This window comes from Microtus oregoni, unplaced genomic scaffold (genome assembly GCF_018167655.1).
Source record: "Microtus oregoni isolate MIOR12 unplaced genomic scaffold, Mior012 000092F_000, whole genome shotgun sequence".
In the NCBI taxonomy this organism is placed as follows: domain Eukaryota; kingdom Metazoa; phylum Chordata; class Mammalia; order Rodentia; family Cricetidae; genus Microtus; species Microtus oregoni.
The window spans coordinates 350,938-364,388 of record NW_024544601.1 but is presented as its reverse complement, the minus strand read 5'-3'; the positions used below and the strand labels follow the sequence as shown (position 1 = coordinate 364,388).

Below are 13,451 nucleotides of genomic sequence, written 5' to 3'. Positions count from 1 at the left end.
TCCGCCGCGCCGCCCTGGGAGCCACTGCTGGTCCCGGCCTTGCGGCCTGAGGGGGAGGCTGCCCGGAGGAGGTGGCGACAGTGGCAGCAGTGCACGTCCCCGGCCCCCAGGACCACGGCTTCCTTTCCATCAGGTAGGTCTCCAGTAGTGTGCGCGCGGCTCCCACGTTCCCATCCTTAAGCTGGCCTCCTGGGCAGGGATCTATACCTCCTGTCCTGGGACCTCGTCCGCATCACCTATAGGACTTCCCTCCCTGCTATGTCCCCTGCCAACACTTCCACTTTCCTGCAGTCCCTCGACCAGGGCAGGGCTTTGTTGGCCGCATTTTGCTGAGTGGGGTAAGATGAAGCTCGCGGAGGATACATCCATACAAGGAGAGATGCACACGGCCCCTAAGTGTCACAGGCTCCCCCTTTCTGCTCTCCACACTGAGTGACTACCTTGGAAACCAAGGAGCCCACTTCTTCCGCCCCATTTGATATATAGGTCTAGAATGCATATCATTCTATCATCATTGGACCAGACTGTTCGCAGCATTCAAGATACACGGGTCCTTCATTCCCTGCGGGTCACGGTGCATCTAGAACACCCGCTGATAGCACAGTTGGTGGCTCAGCTTGACGTACCTGATTCACATCCTCCCCCCCCCCCCCCCCACCCTCCCAAGCCTTCCAATACCACGCTGGGGATTTGGCAGCCCCAAACAGAAGTCCCGAGTGCTCAAGTCCAAACCTTGATTGTGGGTAGCCCCGTGGACAACTTACTGTCTCTGTGTCCTCCCTTTGGCAGATCCATCTGTCCATCCATTTGTGTGGATCCACAATGGCAACCTTCAGCCGCCAGGAATTTTTCCAGCAGCTACTGCAGGGCTGTCTCCTGCCTACTGTCCAACAGGGCCTTGACCAGATCTGGCTGCTCCTTACCATCTGCTTCGCCTGCCGCCTCCTTTGGAGGCTGGGTAAGTGCCTGCCACATTGTGTTCCACCACATTAGATTTTCTCTAATCTGCCACAATCATGAATATCAAGATAGACCTTACCCTGCCACATCCTAACTTGCCACATCCTGCCATGTCAAACCAGGCCCCTACAGGTCCAGCATATCCCACCACATCCATTAAGTTAAGCTCCATTCCACCACAACACCTTCTTGATGTACAGCCACCTCAAGCCACACTATGCCAAGCCACATCCTGTTAAACTAAGACATGACCTTCAGCATTCTTTGCACTCGGGGACTGTGGGATCCTCAGCTGTCTATATTCTAAGGTTATCTATCAATCAGATCCTTAAATGCTGGTGTTACAAGTATCATATTGCAAAGTATCATAGTTACGGGTTTAAAGAGTCTTGCCAAGTTGAAATTTTCACAGGCTGGGCTTCCAAAATGTTGACATTATGAATTTCTCTAATCAGGGCATGATGAAATTTCTGAGTTCTTAGATTCTATAGCTTCCACAATCATAGCAGGTCAATAGCCAAATGAGAAAGTTCGAATCCCCAGGATCCCTATACGATACAGAGATTTCTGAAAACCAAAGGTTCTCGTTCTTTTTCCTTTTCATCTTAAGTGAATTTTTTCCAGTTTTATTATTTTGGTACATATCAAAGCTACTGAAAAGTTGAAAGAACTTTTCAGAGACCACACACATATAAATTAATCACCAGGTTTTCCATAGCTCATATTTTGCTAGCTGGGCAATGGTGGCGCACGCCTTTAATCCCAGCACTCGGGAGGCAGAAGCAGGCAGATCTCTGTGAGTTTGAGACCAGCCTGGTCTGTAAGAGCTAGTTCCAGGACAGGCTCCAAAACCACAGAGAAACCCTGTCTCGAAAAACCAAAAAAAAAAAAAAAAAAAAAAAAAAACAAACCCAAAAACCAAAAAAAAGCTTGCTCTATCTTCCTACCTGCCCATCTTCCTGAGCCATTTCAGTAATAGTAGCATGATATTTCACCCCAAGTCCTTCAGTATATGGTCCCTGAGAACAAAAGCACACACACCCCCAGTCATAGCTTCAACCATCATCCCCCACCCCTGCAAAATTTTAATCTGGATGCAATACTGTCCAACATAAATTAATAATTTTTTTCTTTCAGGATCCCTGAAATGTCCCTGGTAGATGTTCCTTTTTAAATGCAGACCTTGCTACACTTGCAAGCTCATCAGTATCAGCTTTGGGTCCCCTTCATCCCCATCACATTCTAGGCCTTTGCCCAAAGTGGGCCCTGTTGCCCAAGTCCTCCTTTCTTTCCTGCCAGTCCACCAACCTCCCACTTCTTGTCCCCCCCTGTTTCTCTCTCCCTGTCACCTAAGGGTTACCGTCTTACCTGAAGCATGCAAGCACCGTGGCAGGTGGCTTCTTCAGCCTCTACCACTTCTTCCAGCTGCACATGGTTTGGGTCGTGCTGCTCAGCCTCCTGTGCTACCTCGTGCTGTTCCTCTGCCGACACTCCTCTCACCGAGGCGTCTTCCTCTCCATCACCATCCTCATCTACCTACTCATGGGGTATGGGTGTGCATCCTCACCCTCACCCTGAAGGCAGGCGGCTCCCCAAGGCCTCGATGAAGTGGTCCTAGATAGGATGGCATGGGCTTATAAGGAGAAAGGGAGGAGTCAGGGATCACCGTTCTCCAAAGAGACACCAGAAAGAGAGAGTGACTAGTGTCCCTGAAGGAGACTGGAACACTTGCTCCTTTCATGAGGCTGTACAGGATGGGTTGATCATGGGCTTCCCCTGGAGGGGGCGCTGGGAATTTTTTTCCCTTAGTATGTAGTATGCATCAGAAAGGCAGAACCTCTTCAATACCTTGATGCCCCCCCTGTAGTGTCCAAAGCCCTAGGAAGCATAGGGCCAAGACAGTCACCTTTTTTCCTTCAGTGAGATGCACATGGTGGACACCGTGACATGGCACAAGATGCGAGGTGGGTAGCTCTGCCCCCCTTCCCCCCCTCATCTCCTAAGAGCCCCCACCCTGATTCTTTCCTCCCTGACTTTCCCCCTTCCTAAACCACATACAGCGCAGGTCTCCCTCTCCCCTGGCATCTGTGTCTCTCTGTCTCTTTCTGCTTATCATCGTGTCTCCCTTTCCTGGCACCTCACACCTGGTACACCCTATCTTTCATTGTGACATGGTTTCTTGTCCATACACTTGACCATGGGCCCCACACATAGGGGCCCAGATGATCGTGGCCATGAAGGCGGTGTCTCTGGGCTTCGACCTGGACCAGGGCGAGGTGGGTGCAGTGCCCTCACCTGTGGAGTTCATGGGCTACCTCTACTTTGTGGGCACCATCGTCTTTGGGCCCTGGATATCCTTCCACAGCTACCTACAGGCTGTCCAAGGCCGCCCACTGGTGAGCTCCTGGGTGGCTAGGTGGGCAGGGACTGTGGGAGTCGCCATGGGGCAGTGTTCATGGATCCTTGATCCCACAGAGCCGCCGATGGCTGAAGAAGGTGGCCCGGAGCCTGGCGCTGGCCCTGCTGTGCCTTGTACTGTCCACTTGTGTGGGCCCTTACCTCTTCCCCTACTTCGTCCCCCTCGACGGTGATCGACTCTTTCGCAAGTGAGCACAGCCTTCAAGGCCCCTGTGTAGCAGTGAGGGGGTTGGGTAGAAGCCTGGGGTCTTCCCAATTCTGAGCCTGTCTCTTAATGCTTCTGTCTGTCTTCTGTTACTACAGCAAGAAACGCAAAGCCAGGTAAATGAGGGCAGGTGCTGAGGGCAAGTGGGATGACCAGGGCTGGGCCAGAGCCTTGGACCATATGGTTCCAGACATCTGAATTTGACTGACCATCTACCCCATTACTGCACAGAGACCAAGTGTCTGTCTGTGGATGTCTGTTTGACCAAGATTGGCTCAGTGACTCCGTGTATGACTGACACTCCAACACTACTGTGTCTGGATGTCCTTCTGTTGTACCAATAGAAACAAGCTATGTGACTGTAATGGAAAGCGGCAAGTGTGTATTAGTTGGTGACTCTAAGTTGCCCATGACTCCTGATAACAGAGTTGAATTGTTTGCCTGTGGCCACTGACTCTCTGAGTGTTGGGCTGAGAATCCTGACTGGCTTGCTGTGCATTGTCAGTGGTGGGCTTGTGTGGCTGTCACTGGCTAGAGTAAACCTGGGTCGGTGATTCTGGCTTATCTGTAATTCTGGTCTGCCTGTACAGCATGCAGTGTGCCTGCTTGTGATTGACTCTGCAGTTTGTCTGCCGTCTTAAACTGCTTGGTGCTATCTGCCTAAAGGATTATGACAAGCTATGAGCCTGTGCCTGTTTGACCAGGACTGTATCTGGCTGTTTGCTAGCCGTTTGATCGTATGACTCGCTACCCTTACTCACTGGCTCTTGGTTATGTCTAATACTAATGAGACTCCAAAAAGTGGCTAGGCGTTGCACGCCTTTAATCTCAGCACTTGGAAGGAAGGGCAGGCGAATTTCTGTGAGTTCAAGGCCAGCCTGGTCTACAGAGTGAGTTCCAGGACAGGAACCAAAGCTACAGAGAAACCCTGTCTCGGAAAAGAAAAGAGAATGAGACTGAAAAAAGTGAAGTCACTTGACCAGTGCCCCTGAGTTAAATTGTCGGGCACAAAGCCCAGGCCTAATTGAAGTACTTTTATGTTTTGGAATGCGGGGCACTATTCTGCTTTTGACATTGTCTGTGAAATTGACCGTGTATGTGTGCATAGTGGGCATTTAACTGTCTCTGTGTCTCACTAAGGTTTTATTTTATTGTCTTATAAGGTGACTGAATCTGGTTAGAGAGCTGAGAGGCTGAGAACATTTTTGTCTGGCCGTGTGGCCATTTTAGTGTGCAGGGCTGTGTCATATGCCAGCTCATGCATTCATTTGAGCCATGTGGAATCAATCAATCACCTGACTGTGTGTGTGTGTGTGTGTATGTGTGTGTGTGTGTGTGACCAACAGAGTCTGCCTCTTTTGCTACCGTGTTTCTGTCTTATCTATGAAGAACTCAGGCCAATTTCCAGGGTCTCTCTGACTCTCTTTTCTCTCCTCTCTGCTGCATTCCTGACCTCTGGGGGCCCTAGGGGCACCATGGTAAGGTGAGTCCACAAGGCCGCGATGTTGAGACATGGAGGGGGGGTGTCGTGTCTGGGCCTGGATGTAATACCTTCCTTCCTGGCCTTTTCTTCACAGGTGGCTGCGGGCCTACGAGAGTGCTGTCTCCTTCCACTTCAGCAACTATTTTGTGGGCTTTCTGTCTGAGGCTACAGCCACATTGGCCGGGGCTGGCTTCACGGAGGAGAAGGACCACCTGGAATGGTGGGGAGGATTTTGGGGCCCCTTCTCCCACAGGGTTTTGCCTGGAGGAAGTGTAGGGTGGTGGGAGGTGATCCTGAGAAGGAGCCAGTCAAGACGGAAGCATAGCAACCAGCTAGCTTGATACCAACTGTAATGGCATGTCTGTTTTGCCCACAAGGGACCTGACAGTCTCTAGACCATTGAATGTGGAGCTGCCCCGGTCCATGGTGGAAGTTGTCACAAGCTGGAACCTGCCCATGTCTTATTGGTTAAATAACTGTGAGTCCCTAAGTCACCACTCCAAAAAAGTTGGTAACCCAGACCCTTTCATACATTTTTACAGCAAACATTTAGTGGGCAACTGCTGCCATGGTGGGAGCTGAAGACACAGCAGCGGCTAGCTGTTAGTGTAGCCCAGTTTGCAGAGTGCTTGTCTAGTAGTCATGAGACCCAAGACACAGCAGCGGCTAGCTGTTAGTGTAGCCCAGTTTGTAAAGTGCTTGTTTAGTAGTCATGAGACTCAAGACACAGCAGCGGCTAGCTGTTAGTGTAGCCCAGTTTGTAGAGTGCTTGTCTAGTAGTCATGAGACCCAAGATTTTGATCCCTAGCACCACATAAAAACTGGGTGTGTGGTACCTGCTTGTAATCCCAGCTCTCTGGAGGTGGAGGCTGGAGGCTTGGAAGTTCAAGGTCATCCTCAGCTACACAGCTGTTTTAGGTCAGCCTTGGGTACTACATGAGGTCCTGTCTCAAAAACAAGGTATGTTAGGAACAATAACAACAAAAAAAAAAAAACTCACAACATTTGCTAACCTGGTAAAAGTGGTAATTGGGAGGGTGGATAATTAGGGAAAAAATACGCAGTAAGTCAGGTAGTGATAAATGCCGACGTGAGTAGTAACAGCGATGTTGAAAAAGGAAGGGACAGGGAGTGGTCTGGAAAGTACTTTATCCAGGGCAAGTTTTCCTGACACTTGAACAAAGATCTAAGGACACTGAAGGAGCAAGGAATGCAGATGTGTGGGGGAGGAATGTGACAGGGGGCGAGACAGCAGGTGCTAAGGCCCTGAGGTGCGAGTTTGCCTGATGTGTCGGAGAGACAGCAAGAAGGTCGTAGGGGACTGGAAACGTGACCCCAGGGTAGGGCGCGTGCAAGCCGTTCAGTTATATCCCCAGAATTGGAAGAACAAAGTGAGCACGGTGGGGTAGTAGCAGGACATGAGATCAGAGATCCTCAAGAGACTCCTGGACCATTGAGAGATAGTGTCTCCGGGCAGGGCTAGGATCAGAGGAGAGTCATTTGGGTTGGAACTGGATCCCCCTGGCCTTTTTGTAACTGGATCCCTTCGGCTAGATGAAGGCAAGTGGAGAGAGGGGTGACAGCAGCAAGGGGGCCGCTGGAGCTGCCCGGAGCAGCAAGAGTGGTGGCAACAGGCACAGGGAAATGTAGGGTTCTGGTGGATTCTGAAGGAAGAACTGATAAGATTTGCTAAGAGTGTAAGTGTATTGGGAAGGTTGAATTTTGCCCTGAGGACCTAGAAGGATGGAGAGTTGCCACTGACTAGCTAGCCTTGTGAAGTCTGGCTGAAGCAGGATGGAAGGAAGACTTGGAGTTCGTTTTCAGGCTTGTAACAGTTGAGGACATCATAGACTTTATCCTGAGGGCCCCAACAGATTGTGGTTATCTTCCTACCTGTCACTCCCTGCAAGGGCTAGTGGACATTCCGGACAATCTGAACCTGTATCTCTCTCGCCTGCAGATGTTTTCAAGAATGCTCTCCGCCTGGGGACCTTCTCAGCCGTGCTAGTCACCTACGCATCCAGTGCCCTCCTGCATGTGAGCTGGACAGACCTGGATGGAGGGAAGCTGGGCGGGGGAACCAGAGTCTCATCGCTCTCATTGTCTCCTTCCTCGACTCTCCAGGGCTTCAGTTTCCACCTGGCTGCGGTACTGCTGTCCCTGGCATTTATCACCTACGTGGAACATGGTGAGTGCAGAGCCTGGTAGAGTCCCAGTGGGAGGAAGGTTCATGGGAGGCCAGCTCCAGTGGTCCCAAAGACTAACCGCACTACCTGCCGTCCCACCCTGTCCAGTCCTCCGAAAGCGCCTGGCTCAGATCCTCAGTGCCTGCATCTTGTCGAAGCGTTGTCTGCCGGACTGTTCACATCGGCATCGCTTGGTGAGAGTTCATCATGGGTAACCTTGTACCCAACACTGCCCTTTCCAAAATGTCACTTCTGTCTCCATCTTGTATCTGTCTCCGGGTGCCCAGCCTCCTCTTCTGGTGCCTGAGCCATTCCTAAAACCTCGCCTCTATTCACTCGCATCTGTTTCTCTAACAGGCATTTATTGAGCACCTGCTGTATACACACCTGGCATTCGTTCCCCCCACTGAACATTTATTGAGCACCTGCTGGTTCTAGGTGCTGGAGACAAAGTGGTGAACAAAACAGGCCAAAGTCTTGGCCCCGTGGGACAAAGATTTTAATTGGGGAGACAGTAAAGTCAGTCAAGGCTAGTAGTAGTTTGTCAGGTTGTGAGTAGCGCTAAGCATAAGGGAAAGGGGATGGGAAGTGTGGCGGTGGTTTCCCGTTTTGTTGGGAAGATCAGGAAAGCCTCCGTAGGTGAGGCAACTTGTGAGTTCTTTAAGTAAAAGAGGTAAGGGAGGGGAGCATCTCAGGAAAAGGGGATACCCAGCATAAAGTCCCACCTCAACTTGGGAATCTTGGAGGAACAGTGAGGAGGCCAGTGTGGCCTGAGCAGAGTGATGGGGAGAGGGGAAAGACGGGCCCTCTAGGTCAGGGCGGGTTTTGTTTTGCTTTTGTTGTTGTTTTCATTCTGTTTGCCATAAGAAATGCAGACAACCTCACATTTGTCTCCCACCCGGCAACGATGCTCATCACCATAACCCCTGGCTCAAAGCCCTCACCACCATTCTTGCTCCTCTGCCTGAACACTCGCATCTCCCCCAACCTGGATGCCCTCGTGGTTACCAACACCCTCGTCCTTGGATACCTCTGAGCTCCCATAAGAGGCTCCTTGAACCATCTCTTTCCTATCTCGGGGTACCCTGGGCATCCTCATTCCTGGGACCCACAGTGCCTTGTGTCCCCCTGGGCTTCCCTGCACAGGTGGTGGTGGGGGACAGTGGGCAGGTTCAGCTGCTAAATATATCCATCTGTCCCCCACAGGGCCTGAGGGTACGAGCCTTAAACTTGCTCTTTGGGGCCCTAGCTGTCTTCCACTTGGCCTACCTGGGCTCCCTGTTTGATGTCGATGTGGACGACACCACAGAGGAGCAGGTGAGGTGGTGCCCTGGGCTGGGAGGTGGGCCAGGGATGGCACTTGGGAGAACCTTGAAGACCAAGGCAGTGAGGCCAAGCCAAGGTCCCGTGGTTTAGCTTGTACAAATGCCTTGCTCCATCTTTCCCATTGTCCCTCAAATTTAGTCACACTGCTGGCTCTTTCCTTTGAGTAAACTGCAGTATTTACTTATATACCCTCTAAAATCCATTCTTCTGAGATAGAATACAAAATCTGTTTAACTGTTAGGAACTGAACCCAGGTCCTCCCTCGTGTTATATACATTTGCTTTGCCTCCTGGCCCCAGGTTTTACTTTTGTGTATAACTTTGAGGGGTTTCATGTATTCCAGGCTGGCCTCAAACTCATTATTTACCTCCTAAGGGTTGAAATGACAGGCAGGCACCACCACAGCCCAGTTTTATGGGCTGCTAGAGATGAAACCAAGGGCTTGGTGCAAGGACATGTAAGCATTCCACTATGTTACACACTCCAGCCCTCCTGCACCCTCACCCCCCCATATCTGTGTGTGTGTGTGTGTGTGAGAGAGAGAGAGAAAGAGAGAGAGAGAGAGAGGCAGAGAGACAGAGACAGACACACACACACAGAAAAAGAGACACTCATGTAACCCAGGTTAGCCTCAAGCTCATTATTAGCCAGAAACAACCTTGAACTTCTTTCTAGTCATCCTGCACACACCTTCCATGTGCTAGATTATAGACATGTCTGTCCAGACTCAGGTTATGTGTGCTGGGGATGGATTTCAGGGCTTCCTGTATGCTACCGATCAAGCTACATCCCAGCCCTGGATTCTGCTTTAAAATTTATGTTCCTTGGAGTGATGATGCATACTTACAGGTGCCAGCGACTTGGGACACTGAGGCAGGAATGTGTGAGCCCGGGAATGTTACCACCTGGGCAACATAATTGAGACTTTATTTTTAGAAAAATCACCTTGGCTGGGTATTGGCAGCACACGCGTTTAATCCCAGCACTTGGGAGGCAGAGTCAAGTGGATCTCAGTGAGTTCGAGACCAGCCTGGTTTAAAAAATGAGTTCCAGGCCGGGCGGTGGTGGCGCACGCCTGTAATCCCAGCACTTGGGAGGCAGAAGCAGGCAGATATCTGTGAGTTTGAGACCAGCCTGGTCTATAAGAGCTAGTTCCAGGACAGGCTCCAAAACCACAGAGAAACCCTGTCTTTAAAAACCAAAAAAAAAAAAAAGTGAGTTCTAGGACAGTCAGGGCTGTTACACAGAGAAACCCTGTCTTGAAAAAACAAACAAACAAAAAACCTAAAATTTATGTTTTGCTTTGGAGACAGGGTTTCCCTGTAGTTTTGGAGTCTGTCCTGGAACTCATTCTTGTAGACCACGTTGGCCTCGAACTCACAGAGATCTGCCTGCCTCTGCCTCCCAAGTGCTGGGATTAAAGGTGTGTGCCACCACCACCCAGCCTGACTTTTAAATTCTTACCTAAAAATAAATTTTCATGGTTTTTTCCTAATTAAGAATATTTTAAAATTTTCATTCAACAGGCTCCAAAACCACAGAGAAACCCTGTCTCGAAAAACCAAAAAAAAAAAAAAAAAAATTCATTCAAAACAAAATCTTGGGTTTGCAGCCTGGCATGGCAGTGCACAACTTTAGTTCCAGCACTTGGGAGGCAGAGACAACTGGGTCTCTGTAAGTTCAAGGCCAGTTTGGTCTCTGTATTATAGTGAGTTTAGTAGAAAAACATTGACTCAAAAGAAATTTGGATTTGTTTGGTCCTGGTTTTTGTTGTTGTTGTTTCATTCCTGGATTCTGTATTAGTCCAGGCTAGTTTGAATCCTTTTTCTCAAATCTCAGCCTCCCTAGTGCCAAGATTACATGCCTTTAATCCCAGCAGCACTTTGGGAGGTAGAGGCTGATGGATCTCTGAGTTCAAGGCTAGCCTGGGATCTAGCTTGTAGATCTGGGAGTACTGCCAGGGCTACAGAGAAACTCTGTCTGGAAAAAAAAAAAGATTACATATCAGCTGTCATGCCCACTTGAGTTTCTTTTTGAGGTATATAAAAAAAGATTATCCTTGCTTCAGCCTCCCAAATACATGAGATTACAAGGCATACACCACTATGCCAGGCTTTCTTTAACATTTTTTTTGAGATTTATTTATTTATTATGTAAATGTTCTGCCTGCATGTGTCCCTGCAGGCCAGAAGAGGGCACCAGATCTTATTACAGGTGGTTGTGAGCCAACATGTCGTTGCTGGGAATTGAACTCAGGACCTCTGGAAGAATAATCAGTGCTCTTAACCACTAAACCATTTCTCCAGCCCTTCTTTAACATTTTTCAAAGCATTTTAGGAATGGGTGTGGTGATGAATGCTGCTAGTCCCAGCGCTCAGGGAGGCAGAAGCAGATAATTTTTGTGAATCTGAGGTCAGCCTAGTCTACAGTGAGTTCAAGGCCAGCCAGGGCTATGGAGAGAGAACCCATCTCAAAAAAAAAAAAAATAACAACCAAACAAAAAATACATTAGAGGTGGGACTGTAGAGCCCACAGTGGTAGAGCCCTTGTCTACCATGGTTGAAATGTGATCCTTAGCACCCAAAACAAACACAAAGTAACCATTGGAGATAGTCACTGCAAAATGCACAAACAAACATTTTAATTCATTTATTAACTGTCTTCCTCAAAGCATGTCAAACATACACACAATATATTTAATTAGTTTAGTTTCTTTCCTCCAGGTTTTTTCCCTAAGACAAGGTTTCTCTGTGTAACAGTCCTGACTGTCCTGGAACTAGCTCCATAGATCAGGCTGGCCTCACACTCACAGAGATGGGCCTGCCTCTGCCTCCCAAGTGCTGGGATTAAAGGCATGGGCCTCCACACCTTGCTCACCCCAGTTTTTTAAGCACATAGCATCTTCATTTTTTCCATTGCAAGAGTTCAACATGGTTTATTTTGTTCCTTATTGGTAGACGCTCAGATTTCCAATGATTTCATATTGCATCCAGCACATCATCTTGTTTTTATTTATTTATTTATTTATTTATTTATTTATTTATTTAGTATACAATGTTCTGTCTGTATGCCTACAGGCCAGAAGAGGGCGCCAGACCTCACCACAGATGGTTGTGAGCCACCATGTGGTTGCTGGGAATTGAACTCAGGACCTTTGGAAGAGCAGGCAATGCTCTTAACCACTGAGCCATCTCTCCAGCCCCTTGTTTTTATTTTTTTAAAATATTTATTTATTATGTATACAATGTTCTGTCTCTGTGTATGCCTGAAGGCCAGAAGAGGGCACCAGACCTCATTACAGATGGTTATGAGCCACCATGTGGTTGCTGGGAATTGAACTCAGGACCTTTGGAAGAGCAGGCAATGCTCTTAACCACTGAGCCATCTCTCCAGCCCCTCATCTTGTTTTTAAAATGGCCTTTTTGTTGCAGCTAGAAATCAAAACCCAGGGTCTCCTGCATAAAAACACACACCCTACATCAAGCTATACACTCATCCCCTTGAAATGATCTTTAAGGAATGAAAAACATTACCTGGTTACCCTTCATAAGTACCTAGACCCGTCTGTCACTTAGGTATACGAGGACATACCAAATATCCCTGGGCAAAAGATGGCTTTTCCTGAGAGACTCTGTCCTTGAATTTCAGAACCACGACCTCTTTCTCTCCTACAGGGCTACGGCATGGCATACACTGTCCACAAGTGGTCAGAGCTCAGCTGGGCCAGTCACTGGGTCACTTTTGGATGCTGGATCTTCTACCGTCTCATAGGTTGAAGCATATGACCCTCATAATTCCCTTCAAGACCCCTCCTTAGGGTACCAGCCCCCATGGGGGGATGAGGGAAGGCCCTTTCTCTACTCCTTGACCCTCTCCATTCTTGAGCCCCAACACCCCTATACATAACACGCAAACACACACAACCTTCCCTTGCCTGTCAATCCCCACCCCACTACCAGGCGGGAAGGGGGTGGTCCTCATTAGGGCCTAGAAGTGGATACTTGGGGATGCAGAGAGGAGCTGATCTAGGGCCTCCCCGCCTGCCTTCTCCCTTTTTATATGCAGTTTGTTATTGTCAAATAAAAGTAGAAATATGGAACAGGCTCATTCTTCACTGCTCAGAGGGGAAGAGGAGAGAGCAAAGAAGGAGGACCACAGATAAGGGTTTGGAAACTGAAACTCACAAGCGGGAGCAGATTATGATCTGTTTGCGGTGAATTTAAGATTGCTCATGATTGGCTGATACTGGTCCTGCTTGTGTGGAGCAGGAATAGATGTGGAGGTGGGGTGGGGTGGGGGAGAGGAGCACTAATAGTGAATGATAAAGAATTGAGTGACCCTTATTCTGATTGGTTGCTCAAATTAGGACAGACGAAGGGTTGATGCCTATAGGTCAGTAGGACTGAGTGTTGCAGGTTATAATTATGCTGATTCTGAAATGGGTGCTTTCTGACTGAATGCTGATGAGGTGTGATTGCCCACTGGTTTGGCGCCATGTTCTGTTTGGCTCTTAAGAACTGGCACGGCTGAGAGTCTCCACATCAATTGCTCAGCAGGAGTGAGGGTTTTGAATAGTTTCGATTTGAATTAGGGACTGGTGAGCGTGGCCGCTGCTGTCAGGGCTGGGGAGTTCTGAGCTCAGGTGGGCGCTAGGTTTGTGCGGAATGCGATCTACCTGTCATATTTTCTTTGCATTCGGACTGAGGATGGGCCTGGGAACTGATGCTGCCTAGAAAATTAAGAGATAGAGGGCCACGCAATGCCTATTCATTAGCAAATGTTCAAGATTTACCGCTTCGTTAGCTTCCGCGATTGATAAAGGGGCGGAGAAATTGAAGCCCAGACTAGCGTAGATTTCCTATTGGCAGAAAAT

General features: G+C 48.9%; 1 protein-coding gene across 3 annotated transcripts; it reads left to right on the top strand.

Annotated features, from left to right (window-relative positions):
- Window positions 1-12,661, top strand: LOC121442545 (protein-serine O-palmitoleoyltransferase porcupine-like). Of its 3 annotated transcripts, XM_041644125.1 has the most exons (15): window positions 1-133; window positions 790-958; window positions 2,315-2,507; window positions 2,881-2,924; window positions 3,175-3,356; window positions 3,436-3,566; window positions 3,682-3,699; window positions 5,052-5,066; window positions 5,161-5,286; window positions 5,444-5,544; window positions 7,027-7,103; window positions 7,191-7,254; window positions 7,361-7,446; window positions 8,459-8,569; window positions 12,253-12,661. In XM_041644125.1, the coding sequence occupies exons 2-15, from the start codon at window positions 823-825 to the stop codon at window positions 12,352-12,354; spliced, it is 1,386 nt and encodes a 461-aa protein (XP_041500059.1). In that variant the 5' UTR covers window positions 1-133; window positions 790-822; the 3' UTR covers window positions 12,355-12,661. The 3 variants fall into 3 exon arrangements, with proteins under 3 accessions (XP_041500059.1, XP_041500060.1, XP_041500061.1); XM_041644126.1 differs by lacking the exon at window positions 3,682-3,699; XM_041644127.1 differs by lacking the exons at window positions 3,682-3,699; window positions 5,052-5,066.
- The last annotated feature ends 790 nt before the right edge of the window (window positions 12,662-13,451 follow it).

Excerpts from the sequence above, each read along its gene's own strand:
- LOC121442545 (XM_041644125.1), top strand. The coding sequence starts at position 823 with ATGGCAACCTTCAGCCGCCAGGAATTTTTCCAGCAGCTACTGCAGGGC. Across the intron at positions 2,508-2,880 it reads CTCATCTACCTACTCATGGG|TGAGATGCACATGGTGGACA; the intron begins GTATGGGTGTGC and ends TTTTTCCTTCAG. Across the intron at positions 3,357-3,435 it reads CTGTCCAAGGCCGCCCACTG|AGCCGCCGATGGCTGAAGAA; the intron begins GTGAGCTCCTGG and ends TTGATCCCACAG.